Below are 23639 nucleotides of genomic sequence, written 5' to 3'. Positions count from 1 at the left end.
ATCCATCTGCTGTGTGACTACATAAAAGATGACTACAAATGGCATTCTGAAACTCTTAAAGTACCTCACTCCATAACTCAGCTTTGCAGGACTTAAAACATGAAATGAGGGTGGAACGCGAATGAAAACATGGGATGAGGTGAAATGTAAAACAGGGAAAATCCACCTACAACTATTCATGGAAACAAAATTCTGACTTGACTGTACAATTCTTGGAAGATGCTTCAGTCTGGGATGTCTGGCTGCTTTGTGCTTACCAAGAGGCTGCAACAGAAAGCCTAAAGCCTGTTGCTGTTGGGGAGGTCCAGCCCCAGCTGGAGCAGAAAACTAACACATTCTGTGACCATCAGGACTGGAGATAAAGCTCAGCATTTCTAGAATTGGAGTTGCTAATGATACACTTCAAAAAGAAGAACCAGGCTGGGAAAGGCTAGGAAAGATATTCACAGAAGTGCTGAGTAAGACACTCCTGCAGATGAAATCAAACTGCCCTACCCTATTCTTAAAAATACTACTGGAAACCAGAAATTGAACCAGAAGTGTGGTTGCATCAGGTTTTTGCAATCTCTGGGCACTGTCTGGCTGTCTGCTGTGTTCTCTGGCCTTGTAAATGTTTTAAATTCCAAACATCCTTTGCTATGTCTCTGAAAGTGTTCAATCCATGAAGAATTCCTCCAACAGATCTCATATGTATTACTATAACTATGTTTAAATGGGCAGTGTATGGTGTTGACAAAGCTACCTTCCTCCTTGCATACTTTGAGTGAAGAAAAGATGTTCCACAATGTACCAAACACCAGAAGGGCTCTGGTCTGTAGGGTCTAGCAAGCATAGGACGAATCCTCCTAGAATACAGTACTGAACATCTAAATTGGAGGACCCAGGTTTGTGTCCCTCAGCCCCACAGGGAAGTAAAAATTTTGTGTGTATTAGCTCATTTTTCACACTAATGGTTTCCATCAGAAGAAAATTGCATCTGCTGGTCTAAAACCCCTCTGTTCTGGGCAATGAGAAGGTCAGATATACTGAAGACAGCACCTGACCTCAGGAAATATAGTTAATAAGTTCTAGAAAGCACCGTGTCTCAGGTAAAGAGTATCTTACCATGAGACCTTACCCTTTGCCCCTCCCAGTAAAAAAACAGTGAGGGTGAAGTAGAGAGGTGGCATCACCCAGGTTCATGGGTATGTCAGTCACCAGGCTGGATATGTCCTGAAGATAAAACTTAGACATGTAGAAGATATCTGTTACTGATAAATACTGTTATATTAAATGAATTTATTGCCAGTATTAAATGCATGCATGCAATGATTTAATTTTTTACCCTTATGTGAATGACACCATGTTTCTATTTGGGTAACTATTTTTTGAGAAAGTCTGGCAGAATCAAACTACAATGAAAAAATGAACTCAGTATTTTAGTTTTAAACCTAATAATATTAACAATAATAATAATCATCCTTATAACTCATCAAGGCCTCAAAGCTGAATGTTAAATGAGGGGAATAAAAATAAGCAAGGTTTTGTTTGAAAGGTTGGGGTTTTGTTTGTGTTTCAAATTTACTGTTTGATCTTCTGAACTTTCAGAACAATATGCTGTTCTCAAATGCTGCTGTACAGCTCTAACACTGTAAACAGTAACAATGCTGTGTTCATATGTTCAAAGAACTGATTTCTGAAATATCTTTGCCAGATTTTGTTAAGGATAATTTTTTAGGATAAAGATATTTTGCATAGAAGGAACTCCAGTCCAATGTTGGAACCCCCAGTGGACCTGAAGTAGCAATTATGCAGCAAACATGCCTTAAGAATAAATACATCTATACACAGATTTAAATTCTGCTAAAATATGAAGCTGATTTACAGCATGGAATTGATGCAGAAATTATAGGGTACAGTTGATTCCTGCTCTTAAAGCCAATAAATATGTGTAATATTCATTTTGGCACTATTACTCTAGATTTACATCATAGGAACTAAATTTGTCCCAGCAGTCTCACATTTATTCAGGGACAATTATAAAGAGACAGTCAGGGGAAAACACCTATTTGTAATTTTTTTTTTCAGATGACTACTCAATTTCAGTGTCTGACTTCATAAATTTCTCTAGTCATAGTTACAGATTTATGATACACTTTTCTGTCATATATATTCCTATGCACACCAGATATACCTTTCTGTTAAACACAGTTGTATAAGCTCTGTTGTTTTTCCTATGTGTTTGAAGTATATTTCTTAGTGAAGAATAGGTCTTTATTTTTAAAAGTCTTGTGAAAACATTTATTCAGAATACTGTAAAAGCAACTCCTCAGGTCAGGAAAGAACTAACTCCAATGATTTTGTAGATTTCTTCCTCTGCCCCCAAGCTGTGTTCAGCAATATGTTTCTCCTGATAAAGCATGTTTGGGGACTTATTTATAAATGAGCAGCATCGTATGCGAAGAAGGAAAGGTTGTGTTATCAAGGCAAAGACCGGAGGATGGGGAAGCAGTGGTTAACAGACAGCTTCAAAAGCAGCTGTTTATCACTAGCCTCTCCCAAAAGTAGCCTGGAATATTAATGCCAGAATAAAATCTGCTCCTAGATACCACTGGTGGGTTGAATAGGAATAATCAGTTCTCCTTGTTGGAGGGAAAATGTTGGTTACATCTAGATTTCAGATCAGTCATGGTTTGTGATTTCTCCTGTGAGAGCTGAAGAGAGCAAATAGATGTTAAAATGCATTCATAAGGAGGATGCAACTGTTGCAATTCTCTGTCTTTTGAGGATGCCTAGACTGACTCTGGGTTATGGGCATAGAAATGAGATCTACAGAAGTCATGTGCCTGCACATAAGTCTGTAAAGAATAGCACAAGATGGTGTTTAAGACCTGCTTGTCAAGGATGTAAATCTCTCCCTTTGGGCTTGGGGGTGCTTCTTTGGCTTGACTGCTCTTATTAAGCATGTAAATCCCTTTGAGTAGTTTCCTTTGAAGATGAGTTTATCAATTCTACTCTTTTTCCTTAAAGAAAACAATCAGGAAAGTTTTGGATCCATTGTCAAGTAGTCTAGTGGTTAGGGCATTCACCTGGGAGAAGGTGAGACATTTAATTTCTTCTTACACAGCAGGGAAATACTTTAAAAGGCAGGCTTGAAAGTCTCAGCACCAGAGTACTTTCTTGCTTAGAAGGTAGATGTTGGAGATTGAAAGCCTAGACAAAGGATGGGATTTATTCTGAACCTTTGATGTCATGGATCAAAGCCTTAATCTTTGTTGTGGAAACAGGCACTGTTGCTACATCCTTTGATGAAGTGGTGTTCTAGGAAGACTGAATGTTAGACTAAGACACAGTGTACTGTCATGATCATCTGGCCCTTGTTTCGTTTCATGTACGCTTGAGGTACTTTCTTTAAAGAATAAAATTTCCCAAAGTTTCTGTGGCTTTCAGCTAGAAAGGGGAAGAGATCTCACCTTCAATCACGACAGGACACAGCGTCTAGACCTTGAGCTCTGTTTTGGCTCCTTATTTAAGGTTTTGAGTTTTGACTTTAGAAGATCAGCTGGCAAAAGTGACAAATAGTTGTATAAAAGAGAAGGAATCCAGCTTGTTGGAAGAATGAAGGTTTTATGAGGCAGTTTTAGCCTTGATAGTCTCATACTCGGTGGCTGTCATATTCAGAGCCACCAAATGAGCTTAGTCAGAAACAATCTCTACAGGAGAACCCTTCCCTCCAACAAGAAGGAATGTCACCTTTCTGGTAAGGGTGAGTGAGCGTATCAGCTAATGGCTACAAGATGATAACTGAAAGAAAGGGCTAACCTTTTTTGTGTGTGAAGCTTCGAGGTTATATGCTGCACCTTCACTTCATGTGCGATGCACTTGTACTTCCTTGTGATGCAGCCTGACAGACTGGTTCATAGAAATCACAGATTTCAAAGCCCAAGCTGTCAAACCACAGCATGAAAGCTTTTAAGATAAAATTGCTTGTCCTGTAGTGTATCTGCAAACTGCTTGGTGTACTATACTACCGGAATATAAATGCTGACGTGCCATTACATCTCCATAATGTACATGTGATCAAGCATACAGCTTTGAATTAAATGGTTTGTCTACTTGAACAAAGTAAAAAATACTCTCAGCCTGCCTGGACTAGTTAGGTATTATAATGCTCATGAAAAATGTGTTCTGCTTTTCCTATTGCTGAAGCTGGAAAAAGTAATGACTGAATCGCCATGTGGTTGTAGTTGGCAAGTCAAGTGATTTTTCTGCTTGGCAAAATTGTACTGTTCTACTTATTATAGATTATAGACATGTATAATGTGTAATATATATCTATAATATCTAGATATATCTATATGATTATATCTGTATACATGTAGTTAACATATCTCCATATAGCTATATCTAATCCATATAATTAGATGTAGATATAAAGATATATAGGTACAAATATAGATACAGGTATTTTTATTGATAAACTGCATAGTTCAAGAAAGAAGTAGTAAGAAAGGCAGCCTTTCACTGGTCTGGACTCATTCAAATATTAAATGAGCAAAACCTATTACTCCTGGGTGACTACTGTAATAGATCCATTTCCTTAGTTAGTAAGCCTTCATATTATTAAAAAAAATCATCAGGATCTTTCTGAAACACTTCCTAAGTGTTCTTTGGGCTGTAGACAAAACAGCAAAATAACAACCTGAATTTTCACCTCAGAGCTGTTAGTTAGAGTGCACATGCTTCTCTGAAGCTGCCTATTTCCTATGTAAAAATGTTCAAAATTACCTTTTATTTTAATTAAAGAAGCCAAAAGGGGCTAATCTTTGAAGTATTAAAATTAGATGTCTCAGGCTCAAACAAGCACTGTATTCAGTCTTCAAAAAGTGGCAAAATGAAGTACCAAGAGAAATGTCAGCATATGGTACATAAATAATGAAAAAGGAAATCAGTTTACTAATATCTACAAAACATACACTGGTAAAAAAGTAATAGATTATATAAAATTACATTGAATTCTACTAAATATCATGTTCAGTTCCACACATCGCCATTGGTCTAATTCATTATGATAGTTCTCCTGTTATATTCACTTTGCAGCACTGTTCAAATATTAAGAGAAAAGAACATGGTAGTAGATGGAAAGGAAATATGTTTCAAGGTGACATATATCTCCCTCCTCCTTCTATCATGTAAGTGGAAAGATGTATGGTAATATGAAATCCGGTAGTGTCATCCTGTCCCTTTAAAAAAAAGTCACTGGCACAACCCAATCAACCAAACAGCTTTTTCATATAAAAGTTTTGAAGTTTTAATGTAAGAACAATTTGCAAATTCATATCCAATATCCCTGAAGGTTTGAAAGTGGAGACTTGTAGATGTCTGTTACCACTGAAGGCACTTAACTTTCAGCTTGGTCATGTACTTTTATATGCAATATGGTCGCTAAAGTGAACAAACTCTGGGTGCCTGTTACCAGGGTTATTAATACCCTTTCTTTAGAACCTTGCATGGCTGGCCAAATTAGTGTCTTTTGGGGTAATGCTTTGAGTATGATTTCCAAGGGTTTTTTTCAGCTCAGTAGATTATTGCATGTTGAGTAGTAGTATCAGCGTGTTTATGAACTGCAGCCTCGTGAATAATCCTGTGCCTAAATCTGCAAAGCCTCATTCACCCATGATGATCACATCATAATGCTGAGTCTGTTGAAACTGGTACGTATTTCTGGAATAGCTGTTCCACTTTGGATATGAGCCCTTGCTATCTCATTTCACATGAAAGAACAAAATGAATAGAAAAGATGAAAAGACAAATTTGTGAGTCCTGATTCTTCAGTGTATAGGTGTGAGGAAATATTCATGACAGTAGCTGAAGGGAATTGTCTAACTAAGCCAGGTGGTCCCCCCAAATGTTTTTTGTAGGGGGCGATTCGAAGGACCTAAACTAGAATGTGCTTCTTGATCATCTCCTGGAGAAGCTTCTCTCTCTATTGAATGTGCATATAGAAAATTAACTCTATCTCATCCCAAACCAGTACACTTGGTTAGATGAAGGATAGATTCATTGTTTCTAATTTGGAGAGATTAATTTAGTGAAACCTCAGGGCAAAAAAGTCCCCATTAGTTCTCCTTGTGATTGAAACCCTTACCAAAAATTTATCAGCCAAATCTGCTTCTGGTAGTCAAAGTGTACCTCCGCATGAGTTTTATACTAGTCCAAGTCTGTTGTCTTCAGTGAAGGGAGTTTTAATGAGATTGCTCTATAATTGATATAAATCAGATCCCCCTTTTTAAAAACTGTGTTATTTCTGTAGAATGTACTGAGCAGTCTACTTGTTATTTGTGTCTGTATAGTGTGGTGTAAAAATCAAAGGAGTTAATTGCTTCTTTTCTAGCTTGAAATTAACTGCTCAGCTCTTTACATTCACTTACATTCAGCATTACTGTGAAAATGTTTAGAAAACTGGAGTATCTACTGAATAGTCTCACTCATCCCAAATAAATAAAAACATCAGGGAAAAAAACCCAATTCATTTTAATATGGAGATAAAAGTAGTAAGTTCTAAATGTCTTTTGACTTCACAACAGACAAATACAAACACTGACGTATTTTAGGGAAACAGAATAATACTTCAGAGAACAGAGTCTGAATATTTCATGGGAGACAGCATGGAGGGACCAAAAAGAGGTTGTGAGCTCTCTGGAAGATGTTGAGTGGCCTTGCAGGTAGCTGATATGAAAGCAGGTCTCCTGCAGGGGAAACACTGATAAAAAATACTATGTTGATGCATCTGTGTACAAGCTTTACATCAACATAATTGATGGTAAAACCACCATGGTAGCATAAATAAGGAATTTCATCTTTTGAAACAACACTGTCTCCAGGCCAACACAGTGACAAAGAGCTGACATTAACATTAGATATTTTATGGACAAAATCTGGTAGAAGAATTCCATTATAGTAAATGGTGTGGGTCTTTCTGTAATGATAAATACGGGAACTTGTTTTGCTTTGACTTTCATAGGCCAGTAACTAGTACAAAGCACACCACAGTAAGGAATGTCTGCTTATTTTTTCCAGTTCTTGAATATTATTCACACACACACATATATATCAGGTTAGTATATAGTATTCATCAGGGAGATTTATAATTTTCACCTTTCAAAACCAAGGAAGTTTTAGGGAAGAATGTGTTCCCAAACAAAAGAAATAGAATTCTAAGTAGACCAATAGCTCCATTGAAGAAAGCTGCACATATGGCAGAACTGTGTTTAGTGTAGTTAAATAGCAATTTCTATTTTTTGAGTGATCCAAGCATCCCATTTTTGCTATGTTTGGGAGTACCATTGCACAAGAACTTACCATCACTGTTATAATTCTTAATATTACAGTATTTTGTGGACCCTGAATTTGTGAAAGCATAGATAGGCTACTTTCAAGGGAATGTAGTTTCTCTGTGTGGCGTTGTCTCATGCAGAACTGTTTCATAATCCCCAAAATGACTGGCTAAAGGATTGATTTTGAAGAAGGAACATATTATAGATAGTGCAATGAGAATTTTGTTGATGTAAAATGGAAACCACTGCAGCACGAGGTCACTTTTTAGACATCGGGAAAGAAGGTAGAAACTAACTTTACTTACCAGGTATGTGGCAATGCTGATTATGTGTTATTTTAAGAAAACATTATGTGGTTGAGGTGAATGGACTAGTTGGCTAGTCCATTTTGGCTAGAATTTTGGCTAGTACTGTGGTTAGAAAGGCAAGTGTTGTGGAAAATATGTATTTTCCAGAGCTTCTAACACCTGCCAAACCTTCTTGAAATGTGGTGGAATTAACACTGAAACAAAGAGAGAAGCATGCATTAAGAGTGATCCCTTAGAGAGCTGTTTTGGACTGGAGACAGGAGAAGGCTTTTATCTTCTTAGCTATATGTATATAAACATGCACCCATGTTGGTGGAGTGAAGAAGGTTCTCCCTGAGATTTTTTTGAGTGTCTGGTCTGGTTTAGGCATTTGAGATTGACATCCTATCTCAGGACTTTTCTGGTCTTTTGTAAAAACATGTTCTTTGAAGAAAGAAAAAACTCAGGCCTAGATGTGAGACTGTCAGCAACAATTTGGCAGGTGAGGTAGAAGAGGTGGTAGGCCTCTAATTGCTGCATGGTATTTTTAATCTTCCAAAAAGAAGCTTTCTGAGGCTTCTGCACTTCTGCACACTAAGTATGTTTTACCAGCTTTTCCTGGTGTCATGCCTGGGATTGGTGATACAGTTTAAGAGCACATTGTGTCCTTTCATATCCTGAAAACTCTCTGTAAAGAAATGGCAGACAGGCTTGTTTAAAATGTTACTAAAATGAAGTAGCTTCTTGTCCACCTTCTCATATGATCTCTTCTTTTCTGCGCTAAAAACCTACTTTGTGTTTCTTTTCTCTTTGAAACATCTTGGGCTACTTATGGTAATAGCCACCAAATCTTTTGATTATTCATCTCATTAACATCTAGTTGCTTGGCCCCGATGATGGGATTAGCACCAGGAAAGAGAGTTCTATCATAAGCGCCCTGTAATGCTTTGGAATATCCCTTCTTGTTCTTCTAAATTTGCCTTGATAACATTCCTGATTTTGTTTTGGTTTTTTTTCCCCAGGAATTTCAGTAAGCATAAACTTCCCACAAGTATCAAAGAAATATATTTTGGTTTTGCTATGAGGTTTTACTTTAATTTAAAGCCTATTTGATATTCTCAGGTTCTTAATTTCCTGATAGTAAAGGTCACCAGGAAGGTCACTGTTTTGACTGTGCTGTCAGACTGCTGAATGCAGACTGGGATTCTATGGAGTTTGTATGAAGACAAAGAATAATGCTTTTCTGATTTGAGTTCATCTACTGGAATCCGTTGCAATGCCTACTTTAAAACCCCAGTTTGATTTCCAGTAGTTATGGAGATCCTATCTGTGGGATATGGATGCAGATCCTGGGGAAGCTCTGAAAAATAATATGCATTTTAAGAGATTAAGGAAAAAACCAAGTCTGTAATTCAACCATGCAAAAGATGCATTTACAATATTTTGCTCTCATGATTTCCAAAGAATTGTCTCAACACTTTAATCATCCCAGGCCCACCGTGGCTGTTTGGACCTTTGTTTCTCTAAGTTGGTTTAATTTCTTACCCTTCCATTTAAAATACTACCTAGTGCCACCAGGAGGTGTCCGTGTGCTAGTTAACGGTTACTTTCTGGGGTGCTTGCATTTTTTTTTTTTTCTTTGGGGGGAGGGCTCCATAACAACGCCACAGTGGTAGCATTTTCTATAGGATCGTTTTTATTATTATATAACGTTGGTGTCTGCACTTCCATACAAATGACGATATTGTGTTTTGTGTCCAGAGAGAATTCTTAATTCTTTCTCTGGATGAGAATGATTATAGATTAAAAAGACCTGTTAAGTCATCCATCTTCTTCCCTTACAGCATGCCCTGTTCTCTGAAGTATACTGTATAACTTATTGAGGATATCAGTCTGTTGCTAGGGAAATGATGACTATAATCAGATGTTACACAGTCTGCATTTTCACCGCATTGCAGGATCAAAGATGAGGCTGTGGAAACGAAGATCTTTTACTGAAACACGTAAACTGTGTCCTATTTGTGCTTGTGTGTAACTTCCAGGATTAGCAAGAAGAGATGAGTGTATACTACAGAAAGCTAAATATCATACAGTATTTTTATGTTGCGTATTCCCATTTGGTCTGTGATATTTAATTGGAAAATATCTAGTGAATTTTCAGTGGAAATACAGGCATAAAATGTACAGATCCATAGTGATCCATAGGACATTACAAATGACTAGAAGACATCCTATTACACTACAGTGTAAAACAGTGCCACACTTATCACCACATGGATATTCAGAAGCATACATTAGAATGAATAATAAATCTGATTTCATTTGAACATTGGACAGGAAGAAATAATTAGCAGATAAAATGTGATCAGCCCTGCCTGGTGGTACAAAGTATGGTTCGGTTGTATTCCGCAGGGTCTCTTGAAAATCTTGTTCCAACCTAATTACAAATCAGTGTGTCGCAACAGTCACAAGCACTACCTGCAGATGCTGTATGTGAGGGAGGGCAGTGTGCAGGAGTGACGCTTTTTTCATGGCTGTACAGTCAGGCTGACTATTTCTGATTTCTATTGCATCTTGCAATCAACGTGTGTTTTAACAAAGTGCATGCCAACCTTGTTGAGAAGAAATCATTAGCCTGAATAAGATTTCCAAATGCAATGGCATGTTGTATGGGTTATGGCCAAACTCATTTAAATGCCAAAAGATTTATAAATTTGCCAAATCAAATTTAGTAGTCACATTTCACTGAGGATATGGTTTTCAAGCTACCTGTGTAAAACTGCAAACAACCCCACCCCTGGCCCGAACACCTCCCTCCCCATATTTACTCTTAGCCTTGATCCTTTAGATGCATCTGTAACTATAATGCTATTCCACCAAAAACCTAGCATGGCCTCTTCCAGTAGTTATTGGATTCCCACCAGTGATGGCCATCCCAGGATGTTTCTGAGTAGCTCCTGACCCCAGTGACTCATATACATCCTGTGGTATTGATAAAGAGAAATATTAAAGCAGTAGATAGGTATTATTACTGTACGTGAGTTTTTAATTTTCACAGTAAGTGTTCTTACATCAATAGCCAGCTAAATCACTGAAATGAAAAGAACATGGACAATAGAATTAATTTCATAGGTGAGTTGACTGAACTAGTAGGAAACACAGTGAAATGCCACTGAAAATGGATGACATGGCTAATACATTGGCTAGGTATTTGCCATTTGAAGTCTGAATAACTGAACTCTAAGACAAATGCATGGTTTTGCTGATGTGCATATTGCAATGCTGAATTTCTTTGCACAATCACACCTGCACTGCTCTTTTTTTAATGAAGATGGGACTTACAAATGGAAGCATAGTAGTAAATGAAATAGATCTGTCAGAATGCTACATGGTAAAAAATAGTTTTCTCCTTTACTGCCTTGGAAGCCACTGTTTATGTGTTCATACTTAAAAACTGCTTCTGTGTATGTTTGTAATGTCCATGTTTGATGAACACAATGAGACAATTTAAATGCTAATGCAACAAAAAAGATGCAGAATAGATCAACTCACACATGCGTTATTTGGATCACACTAGTACTGGTTGAATGACAGATAGCCTTAATTCCCTCAATAGTGGTTTGCAGAGCTGATCAAGATTTGATCTCCCTATGAGTACTTCAGATGATATATCACTACTTCCTATAATTTACTGCTGAGTTAATTTTTTTTAAAAAAATAATTCATCTCTCATCCTTTTTTATGTTAAAAACTGACTAATTTTTAGGATCAAAAGGTGTGGTTTTTTTCATGGAATTAGATCTAAGCATTAGCTGATTAATCATTGATACAATACGTTTCTTATTTAACAAATACAAAATCCTGTTATCATCTGTCTTCGTTAGTTCAAGAAAGTAGTGCGGAGTTTTTGCAAACATTTTTGTTTCAGACATTATGGGAGCGCTCAAGAGGATCTGCCTTGGTCAAGCCTGTATCAGGCTATCACCTATTATTACATTACACTCATGGATCAGCACCAAATAATTTCTTAATAGCAAAGAGGATTGGAAATGTATACTGATGGCTTATTTGCTAAAAGCTTACTTAAGAACTCATAAGCAAGTCATCCCTAGCACTGGTTTCTTTTATGAACACTTGGTTTCAGGGTACTGAAACACGTGTTGCCTGAAAATATCAAGAAATCATTTGTACACACATGTCATGAGTTGACAAGCCTGTCCTGCCCTCCATCTTAAAACATCAGCAGCTCCAAGCCATAATGTAAGAATCAATGTAAAAGGGTAGAATGTCAAGTCCTGCTGCTTTCAGATGACGGGGATGTATGTGTTTAGCTTTACTCTCTGCTTTTAAGATTTGCTTATATTTTGTTAACTCAGTATTATATTTATTAGTTACACACAATAGGAACCGATTCAATACCCTGTTAACCTACTTATCCAGACCTTTGTTTGACTATTACTTTTTCTCTGACAGTTATTGACAGTATGTTACATAAATAAAATAATAGTGAAAATGGACCAAACTTCCATATTGACCACCTCTGGTGTCTATTCTCTTGCAGGAAAGACTAAGAGCTCAGCCTGAGCCTGTTCCTAACTGATTTCTATCGTTTCCTCATAGCTGTTAGAGGTTTCTGCTTTTCAGGGTATCCTGTGCTCTAAGCGATCTAAGAAGTCTCTCATTCTCATTTATTAAACCCTGGTGATTCCCATTTGTCTCAAGGGTAAGTGCCACAGATCTATGCATGCTTCTGTCCTAGATCACTGTTGAAAACCTGAAGTTGGTTCTGAGGTCAAAATACCGCCTAAGTTGAACAATTCATCTTCTTTTGAACTAAGATCAATACATCCTGACTGTCCATCAAATGAGGAAGCTATTTTCTGCATTGGGCTCTACCTGCCTTAATAGTAAGAAAAGATATCCTCCTTACATTGCTAGCTTACCTTCTTAAACTCACACTTCCTTCCTAGCTCTACTGCTTCTCTTGCCCTGAGAACTTTGAAGCAGATCCCCCTTTGTGCATTGATCAAAAAGATGAGGAGAAACAACCTTCCCACTACAAGATTTTAGTCAGTTAAATATAAAAAAAATCCAATACAGCACTCCATATCCATGTATTTCTAGGGTATGACTTTACAGGAGGAAAGCACAGCACAGAAAATAAACCAGCAGGAAGAGAGATGGAGCAAAACAAAGAAACAAGTCAGAGTAAAAATAAAGTTTAACATAGGGATAATGCTGAGGTAAGGCAAACTTTGTCAGTTGAGGTTATGTTGCTGTGCTCAGTCTCAACAGCAGCTCTGTCTTTCTTTCTTTGTACAAAATTAATTGACATTTCTGAAACATAAAATGCAAATATTAAGCACACCTGGAATTCTTCACTGTGTAGCTGAGGAAGGCATTCATACTGTACAAGTTCCAGCTTAACCTCTTTGGTAGTTTTCCTCCTGGGCACCAGACAATTTCATTATCCACTTGCATGAAATCTAACTCCTTAGGACCTGTCTTTCATACCAAGATACACTTTTTCCCCACTTTAAAATTGTAGAAAAGACATGGCAAAGGAAACGGCAGGGACAAGTAGCAGGTACAATGACTTTTTTTTTCATGTTTATATAATAATGGCTGTATGTAAGGCCATGGTGAAATTTTGGCTTAAAATGATAGTTTGATGAAATAATGGTATATGTGTGCTTACTGCTGTCTTTTAGTAGCTTATTGAAGCACACAGACAACAATTAATGGAAATGAGCAGAAGAAAGAAATGCCAATATATCTGTTCAATTCTAGTTCTAATTCTTTGTGTTTCAAGTGGATGGAGAATCTAAACCCTGCAAGTCCAATGCTTGCGAACACAGTCATAGACTTTATTATGGGCGACAAGAACATAAGTAAAGGGACTATTTTTTGAAGTGACAGGACTGGCAGGCTGAAGGAAGCACTGAAAGCATACAACTAAAGTAAGAGAGACAAAATGCCACCACTACCCTCCTTCCCCCCCCCCCCCCCCCCCCCCCAAAGCCAGACCTAACTTTATTGAATTTATATAGCTTTTGGAAAGCTCTTTCTAAGATAATCCTGGATTAAACAAACATTTAAATATTTTACCTATCATGACAACAAAATGTAAAAAAAATACTGGAACACACACCAGTGGCAGGCTTACTGAAAAATGTAACTAGCAAATGAAAAATAACCCAGTCAAAGTCCAACTTTGGCATCAGTGTCCCTCTTACATGATGCAATTACACAGACATGAAGGTATAATTGAACTAGCTTTTTTGTAATTGCTTGGGTAATAACAGTACTCAAGATACAGTGCTGTGATTTGGCACAGACTAACCACACCTAGCTACAGATGCTACAGAAATATCCCAAATAAAGATAGAAAGCAAAATTCAAGTGATAAAGCAAGCACTCCCACTTCTGGGGGGATGAGGAACATAAACAGTCTTTTACTCTACTATAATTAACAGTACTATTTTTTAATCACAGACAGATGTGTTTCAATAAACCAGTAGAGGCCTTCATACTACTTTTAAATACAAAAGAAAAGAGGAGGAGGAATAGAAGAAACTGATACAAAATAGAGAGGAAAGGCTGAAATGAATTTTATTTCACAACACAGAAGAATTAAGAAGGAAAATACTGAAATAAAGAAAAGCACTGAAGGAAAACAAGGAAAACCAACATATTAATGTACTGTAATTACTTATTCCACCATTGCCTTTTCCCACAACTTTTTACTGATGTTTCATGGATCATCAATATAGTAAGACTACAAAAAGCCTTAGAATCTTATTTCCTTCTGCTGTTTACTGTCAATCTGGCATAACTAGTCCATGACAAATGGGCAATCAGTTCAGCTTGAAGACCTGATGCAAGAGCAAGGGTGGGGCCAGGGGAATAATTAAAAAAAATCAATAATAATGTGTTAACTTTGAAAGGAACACAAAGTGAAACAAATGAATAAATAATTAGTTTAAGGGTAACAGTATTTTCAAAGCAAATGGACTACTGTTACCAAGAAGATAGGGCATTTGACAGCTAATAAGACAGCGAGGCATTCAGCTTCCAAACAATAAAAGGTGAGGGCTAATATTACACTAATGAGCCACAAGCAAACTGCTGGCTTGTTTTTTATTAACACTAATAAATGAGCTCATAATACTGATCAGAAGTGTTTGGGTTTTTTTCTCCACACATCTCACAAAAGAATTTCAGGTGACAAGTACTATGGTACATATGGTAGAAACAAACAGCTGCAGCCACAAAGATGTTTTGTTAACTGATGATTAATATATTCAGGAAGCAATCACACTATTCATTAATAAAAGTTTACAAACATTAAAAAGTGCATAACATTTGAAACCAACAACAACACAAAAATATATATAATATATATACTATATATAAAGTGGCATCACCTCCTGTTAATAAAAGAAAACAAATATTCTGACTTTGTGATTGGTATTTACGTGATTGCCATGGTTTACTAGTCAGTCACTCTCTTTACTCACCTTAGTCACACAGAGATGTGGCTGCCCCATTTTGCAGTGTTCCGCCTTACGTGTGGCCTTGTCTATTGGGGCAAGGAAATCAATCAGCATAGCTACTGCAGAATAGCTTATTAACTTGTAGATATTTTAAGTAATCTCCTGGATGGACAAGCTATCCTGGTATTTTGATGAAGGTTCAGTTTGCACTGTCATTTTGAAATAGTTGAAATAGGAAAAATTCAGTCTTTTGGGTGCTAGATGCCAAGTCTCACTTCCCTTTCCGCCTCCTTGCCAAAAGGCTGCTGTAGCAGCTTCTAGCACTTGGATGTACCTGGTGCATCTGTAACAAGCTACTGGCTACGTGCACTCAACAGCCTGATCAACTGAGGCAAAGGCAAGGAATAGAAAAAAACAGGCCCCCTGGCTGGATCCAGTCCATGATCCACTAGTTGGACTATCCTGCAATCTCAAACTCATTCCAGAACACATAACTGGCAATAACTTATGCCAGTTGTTTTCCCGTGTGTAAACAAGGCCCATCTTTAACAATGTGAACCAGGAAAATCTCTAGCACCATGGAATTTGTTTGAATTTTAACCCATATAAGGTTATAAATGTATTCTGAAAACTACCATAACAATAAAATACTTGGACTAACATTTTTAAAAAATATCTTGGAGAAAGATTAAGAAATTGGGAGCAAAATTAGAAAAATAGGGAAGAGTAACATAAAAGGTTCAATTTGAGTCTCTGATATGCAACTAACTACAGGCAAGTGGCAAAACTGTACCAAGGACACAAAACACGCTGAAATATTCACATTAACAAATCGTTTTGAAGGCTCATCTAGTAACAAATTAGAGTGTTGCTGAGTCATTTAGGTTTAGGCATAATCAATTTAGCAGTTGACGTTTTAAATCCATCATGTGCACATCACCACATTATGCAAAAAACCAGCCCTTTCAAAACGTGTGGTAGAAAAATTCACAGTAACAGAAATATTCTTCATAAGCAGTTGAGAAGGGGCAGTGTGGAGCATTTAAGTTGTACAATACAAAAAACACTGTAAATAACAGAGCTGTAAAACAGACGCAAAGTTCTAAAAACAGTGCTTTCTTTACAGTTCTTTTAATGGGTGAACACTTTGGCCACAGAATTCTAAACTCTGAGGATCACACAAGCCTTTGCTTAAGATACACAATTAGATCCTCTGACAATTCAAAGGCCATTTGCTACAAGATTTACCTGTTCTACTTTCTAGAAGTGTTCCCATCAAGTAGTCATTACGAAGGGATCCATCTGATGACACTATCCCAAAAAAATCAATACATGTTCAACCATTGCTAATGACAGAGGTAGAGAAAATTCTGTCTTCTGCCACAGCTTGTACCCCCATTTTTAGCATTGTGTTGAGTGAGTTCCAGCAGTGAAGACACATGCACTTTCTTTTCCACCAGCCTGCTCATGGAAACAGATTTGTTCCAGCATGCTCTCGTAGTCTGAAAACATCCAGCAGCTGCTTCAGTCGGTCAAAGTCGGATGTCAGCTTTCTTGCTTTGCTGTCTCCCCTTGGGCCTCCCCAGTTTGCTCACTTGGATTTCGTTGTGCATCTCCTTCTCCTTCTATAACATACAAGAAAACGATGAGTGATGTACCCTAAAACAAAGAGGTTTTACTCCCAGAATCCCAACTGTTCATCTACCAGTCTCAAAAACAAAGTAAAAACAAAGTAAAAAGAAATTGAAACTGAAATCTTACATTAAATATGAAAACTTTTACTACTGTTAGCCATACCTGGCATCTCAAAAGACATCTTCAAAAACAAATTCCTAGATGCAATCTTCACTATCATTTTAAGTATTTAACAAAAGTTAAGATAAAAGTTAATTCTTAAATTAAAATTTAAGAATTTAACAAAAACGGTACAGTATTTTTTACAATTTATTCACTATGACAATATAAGAAAAAAAAGCTCATTACACCAAGCCTGAGTTTACTATAAAGAGGTGCAACTCCAATAAAAGCAATAGTTTGTTAAAGCTGTGTTTGTTCTGTACATCCATTTTCAGTACCATGCCCCATGGTATTAAGTCCAGCTGTCTCACTGCAAACCACAGAACCATCAGAGGAATAGAAAACATGTTGCAGTGGCACAGTGAGTAAACAACTCATAAAGCCTGTTTAAAGAAGGCTAAGAAGCTCACTGACAATGGTCTGTTAGTACCTATATGCAAAGTATTGTACTTCACCTAACGATTATAGAGCTAACAGGTTCAGACAGCTGGAAGCTATGGGCAAGGAAGACAGAAGTCCCTGAACACAGACTAATTAGCTATAGGTACATAATAAGCAATAACGTTAGGTAAGGAATAATGTTAAGACATAGAGTTGCTTCTTGTAACTTGCAAGCATTCTGAGTAACTTGTATTGAACTTGTGTCTTGACACAGTAAAGAAAAGAAAATTCCATGTACTAAGTTGTAAAGGTCTAAGCAGATGTAGGAGTGCCTCTTAACTTTAATCTACAGATGTTAAGAATAAAGGGTTTTCAATACAGATATTTATTGTTCCCCCATTTCAGATCACACCATACATCTGCAGCTTTATTTCTGTTTATAGAAATAAGCACCATAAACACTTTCTCTTTTCTATCTAGAAGAAATGGCATATTGCTAATGAAAAAAAGTTCTTTGCATTGCAATGAATACTGCAAAAAGCTCAGACGTGATAGCTGTGTTTTGTGCAAGCACTGAGTATTTAGGTGGCAAAATGCCTCCGAGGGTATTGGTAATTACCAAATTCAACCTGATAAAATTTGTATGAAAGGTTGATTAACATACTAAACAGTGAGGTTTGTTCTGTTCATTATGGGTTGAAGAATAAATAAAAATTTGTTTTGCAAGGCACTTTCTCAGAAAACTCTTTATTTCTCAGTTTTATCTCCCACATTATGAAGGATGCTATCAGGATGGATCTACATGCAGTTATTTCCTATTGAACAGAAGCCCCTTTTTGCCCAAGTCATCCAAACGCTTTCCTCAAAGCCTCCTACATTTGTTCTGATGCTGCAAAAATCCATATGAGTAGAATCTGATTTTTTTTATTCCTTTTTTGCCTGCTCTGTACTCCATTTATTCTGACTACTAGAAAGTCTTTAATATCCCCTCATACTACCAGGGCAAGTCAAGTTTTCCTGAAATAATTCTTAACAAACAATCAAGAGAGAGACAAAAAAAGGACAGAACTGATGAGAAAAACCTTGCAAGGTATTTGCGTTTAAAAGAAAAATCGCCCTGGACACGAAGCCCAAACATTTCACTACTTAAATGTTAAATATAGCACACAAAGATTCAGAGAAAGCACACTGAAGTTCTAATACTACTTCTTAAAAGAATTCTCAACTCACTGAAAAACACTCGCCAGCCTAAACCCATTTAATCTATAATACCCTGTCTTGTTACTACAGACTTTGTCTTTCTGCTGGCAGAGCTTTCCTACCAAAGGCCTTAAAATATGTTTACGGAAATAACTTTTCTTCTAAGCTCTGAGACTCCTAAAATTGCCTACGCACACTCAAGAACTATTCTTCTTTCAAAACATGATGGCTAAAAGCTCTTAAGAGCTGTGATTCTTACATACCATACAGTTGTGTGAGTTGGTAAGGTAGCAACAGTTACATGTTCTGCTAACATGCATCTTTTATTCTCATTATTCTTCCTGTAACATCACTGACTGTTGTCTATCACTGTTCCCAATACTTACACCTAAAACATTTCTATGAATTAAAATAACTTTTAATCAAAAATTTCTATAATCAGTCTTTCATTCCAGTTCTGTATGACTTCCATGATTCTCCTATCCCCAGGTTTTTGTAGATGGTTGGACCGTTACAACTTTGACAGAGAAGTCTCCTTTCCATTCAGCACTGAATCTGTGGCGTATCTGCAGACACCTAGGAAAGCAGCATTTTGTTTTAGAAACTAGACTTGCAGAGGAGACTGGTCCTCGTTCTTCATCATCCTTTTTCCTTACTACTTTATTTAGCTACAATCACCTGAAAGATGAACTGAATGTAAAGTTTCTTGGAATTGCATTGGTTACCTTGAGAAGGTTGAGCAGGTGATACACCTGCGGGTTTTTGTACTAAAAATCTTTCTTTTGCTTTCTTGTCTTACAATTTCTGTTGAAGTTTTCTACTTATCTGATGTACACAGTGTTGCTTTTACTAAATTTAGATAAAATGAGTTGCCACAGAGTACTTGGAACCTGTATTTTCAAGTTTGGTGAATATATCCATTCCATAGATATTAGCAAGTTATTAGTTTATTATGGAAAAAAAAACAACAACCCAACAACAAAAACTCTGAACAGTTGTTTTTACGGGAGAGTGTTATACAGTAATTATATGTATTATACATAACATTGCAGTAAACTCTTGATTATCTGTCTTTGGCTCATCAACGAGGGGATTAACCAGCACTCACTTCAGGTATCAAATAGTGCATGACAGAAAATATATGGTCTTTGAACAAGGTCTCACTGCCTAGTGCTGTTCCAAGCTGTTCCTGTTCTTTACAGGAAATGTATCTGCAGGTTTTCAAAATCAAAATACTAAATATGCTTGGGTAGCTTAATTTACACGTTTTATAAAAAACTTTTTTTTAATCTGCATTATCTTACTGTGTCATTACACCAAGCAGTTGAAAGCAAATGTATTTGTACTTTTGCAAGAAAATGCATATAGCTGTAACGAGAAGGAAAAAAAAAATAATTGAAATGTGATGTCATATTTGTATAATTAGGTAGTACTTAGCATAAGTTATTTGACATGCACCTTGCAAGAAATACCATATAACCTCCAAAAATGTGTTCTCCTCTTAATCCCATCAGGTGTGATGCATATATGCATCCCACAAGCACTAGTATATTCTCAACTGGAATTTGGAATGCAAAATATTTTTTAGCCTCTCTTTGGTTTGGAAAGATGTGACAGGATAATACACTAATACTAATAAATGAATGATAACACAATGCGTTTTCCAGTAGTTGTGGTTTGGAGGCTTTTATCTGGCACCTAGGTGTACTGATAATACAAAATTTAAATATATTTTCAGTATATCTAATTCAAACTGCATAATCTCCTGAAGAACTATGCAGGCATTTTAATGTATCTACTACCTAAGGTAAGCAACTCTGTACATTTTTCTGCAATGATTAATCTACCAAGCTGCAAAAGAGGTCTTCAAGAAAAACCAAGTAAAACTCCTGAATTATGTATTAAAAACTAGGCTAACTATAATTTAAACTGTTCTCATTGCTACAGAACTAACTGCACATATAAAACGTATACCAACATATATTACAAGCACAAAGTCACATTCTTTTTATAGCTCACAAAAGATAACAGTTCTGGCTTACAATCACACCACAGCTTAACTTAAAAATAGGGATTGTTTATATCTTCTAAATGGACAAGATCAAAGATAATTTTGATAAGTGTAAATCTGAGACTGAAGAAAATTAAAGCACGAAGGAAGGCTGGCATTATGCATTTCAAATGCCACCTACTTTATATTTTTGCAACATTTTACACGTATCTCCACATTAAAATAGACACATCTACACACATACTAATAAAGCTTTTATTTTTAAATAGAAAAAAAATTAAGATCCTGCACAGCTAGAACTGCACACATTAGAAGCTATAGGCCCCAAACTGGCAACTGCAGAAGGAAAGGCTTAGGATGTACATTAGTTTGAAAGCCAAAAAAAGAATCATCCCCTCTAAACAGCACTACAACCACCCAAACATCACGCTGCTCCCATCCAATTGTCCAGTGATGAGACTGCCTCTCAGAACTCGTTTCTGAGAAAAGTCTGTGGACAATCAGGGCACAAAGTTTGCTCTTTGCTGCATTTGTTTTCTTCTGCTATTATTAAAATAAGCATAAGACCTCTTTCCTAAGATCTGAAAAGGGCTTTCAAATATCTCTAACATCCATTTATTAAATCCCCACCCACATAACATGAAAATAATTACATAGTCATATTACTGTTTTTATTTAACGTACGGCTCTTTATCATACAATGTCCTTCCTTCCTCTCAACTGAAGGTGCACAACTAGCTAAAATTTTAGTAATATTAGAGATGAAGTAAGATTTATGATTGCATTAGTGCTAGTCACCTCAAAAGAAGGACAAAGTATCAGCAGAAAGGGGAAAGAGACAATCTGCCCAGAAAAAAAGATCCAAGTAAAACAAACAAGAGTTAATTGCTATTGCTTTGTCCTGTGGCAGCTGAAAACAAAATTCATCTCCACAATAAGCTTTCAAGCAGACACATGGCTTCCCCTACAGGCTTGAAACCAGAGCTCCCGTAAGAGGATACTACAAAGAGCTGGATTTTAATAAAAACTTCCTTATTTTCTTCCTTATACTTGATTTTCCATAAAATTTATCCTGATATAGATCCTGCAGTCACTAGGCACTCACTGCAGAATGACTTATTTTTTCAGTAGTATGTATCTTCTACTTGCAAATAACCACCCTTGCCATTTATGAAGTCTGGGCTGCTTATTGCAGGCAGCCCCTGCTGATCAGAAAAAAGTATTATTGTTGTTGAGGGACAAGGGAATAATGTGTGCATATAACCATGTTTTGTGTACTATACTTTTCATTTAAATAAGTATAATAAAAGACCAAAACATACTCACCTGCTTTGTTTATATCAAGCTCTGATAACTTTAAGGCTAGTTCACTAGAGTTCCCACCCGGAGAGGACACAAGTATGTCATGTAACGCATTTCTTCTACCTGTTCTTCCTGAAGCAATAAAGTCTGCATATGTAGATTCCACATCAGTCATTGCTAACAAATATCCACATAGCAGTACCTGGATGGGGTGGGGGGAGAGAAAAAAACAAAACAAACAACAACACTTAGACCACTAGAAAAACAGATGACATTATAGAACAGGAATATAAATAAAAAGTTCTTGTGGAGTAGATAGCAGTAAGCAGCAAAAGATGCCTCAGTCTCAAAATTTGGAGAAAGTAGAGAAGAAACAGAGTAGAGAGTAAAAAAAGGTATATGGATTTTATGCAATCTGTATTCAACAGTATTTTAAACAACTTCATTTTTCATACTTCATAAAGCACTAGTGAGTACTTCATAAAAGCGATGACCTCAGCAACATAATTTCTTTATAGAGCCATCTCTGCTTTTAATATTAGCTAGGAAGTAGGAGGTAGGTAGGGGGTGGAACAAAGTTCTGCACAAAAACCACAGCATAAGGAGTAAGAAAGTACAAATTGATAATGTTTTTGCATGCAGAGCACCGTGCTCATACACAGGCACAGCTATGTTTCTGTTAGTATGATTAGTTTTGGTATTGTATATAGTCCTCTTCAGACTCAACTAATTTATTTTGGTATGGCTGTTGCACCAAAGCAAATGCATTACCATAGTCACTGAAATGAGTGACATGCTAAACACAGCAAGCAGAATGGCTAAACTGTAATGCAGAGTTTAGAAAAGCAGTGCTTGGTAAGCTAGATATAAACTCAGAATTTTTTTTTCATTAGAAAAAAAATATTTCTCATGCTATGATGGAAGAATGTGATAAAATACATTAATGTAAGATCTGCCAATGATACAAGGAAACTCCTATTTTGACCTCAGTAAGGGAAAGATCCCTGCTGAAGATCTGCTGTATCTGCTATAGATCTTACCTCATTTGGATTTTGTTTTCTTCTTCTTAATTTATAGAACTGTAAACAGGGCAGGGTGGGGGGCAGGGCACACTTTCTCCTGCTGATCTCACTGCTTTTATTGTAGTCCTATTTGTACTCATCTAAGGTTTCCTGCAGAAAGCTAGGCTACCATCCTTCCAATGTAGCTTCCCTTATGTTTTTACGTTTGGATGTAGTAGGGGAATCTGGGAAGCTTTCTGCTAGGGCAGTACTACAACAAAAAGCAGCACTAGGGAGCCACTAAACAAAGCCAGCACCCCCCCCGTTGTATGCTGCTTCCATTCTTTCATTTTTCTAAGCAGTATTTCTGTGGGTTTGCACACTGCAAAGAGAGGACGTGGCCATAAGGGTGACATTGCACAGCAGCATCCAGTGAGAAGCTTTAGCTATCATTGCTAAAGTAGCTGAACCTTCACATTTGTATAGCGTACACATCTTTTAATCAGTTCCTACTGCAGTTGCTGTACACCGAGGAAACTGCTGAAGTCATCACAAACACTTAAAAGCAGCAAGAGATTCAGCTTTCTCTCTTTAAATAAAAATAAAACCACCACACCTTTAATAAACACCATTTATTTTAAAAGTAGATACATATTCGGTTAGACAACAGCTAACCCTTCCTCACCCTCAGTTCTGAGTAACTTCAGAAATCCTGTCCATTTTCATTCTAGTCCTCACCTTCCCATCTTCAGTCAGCTATATGAGGGTGTTTGTATGATATATCTGAGAAGCCAAGAAAAGGGTTCTACACCATATTTTATTTAGTCTAAATATAACTATATCAAGTA

General features: G+C 36.8%; 1 protein-coding gene across 2 annotated transcripts in view; it reads right to left on the bottom strand.

The window, feature by feature from the left end:
• Positions 1–14730: 14730 nt before the first annotated feature.
• PKIA (cAMP-dependent protein kinase inhibitor alpha) overlaps positions 14731–23639 on the bottom strand; it is a 43552-nt gene continuing 34643 nt past the window's right edge. For both annotated transcript variants that reach the window (XM_040587072.1, XM_040587071.1), the window contains exons 2-3: positions 21815–21992; positions 14731–16724 (exon numbers count right to left, since the gene is read on the bottom strand). In XM_040587072.1, coding sequence (XP_040443006.1) covers positions 16645–16724; positions 21815–21965 — 231 coding nt within the window. In that variant the 5' untranslated portion in view covers positions 21966–21992 and the 3' untranslated portion in view covers positions 14731–16644. The remainder of the gene's footprint in view (positions 16725–21814; positions 21993–23639) is intronic.

This window comes from Falco naumanni, chromosome 3, assembly GCF_017639655.2.
Source record: "Falco naumanni isolate bFalNau1 chromosome 3, bFalNau1.pat, whole genome shotgun sequence".
In the NCBI taxonomy this organism is placed as follows: domain Eukaryota; kingdom Metazoa; phylum Chordata; class Aves; order Falconiformes; family Falconidae; genus Falco; species Falco naumanni.
Note: the sequence above shows the minus strand (reverse complement) of the source record. Positions and strands in the feature narration are given on the sequence as shown.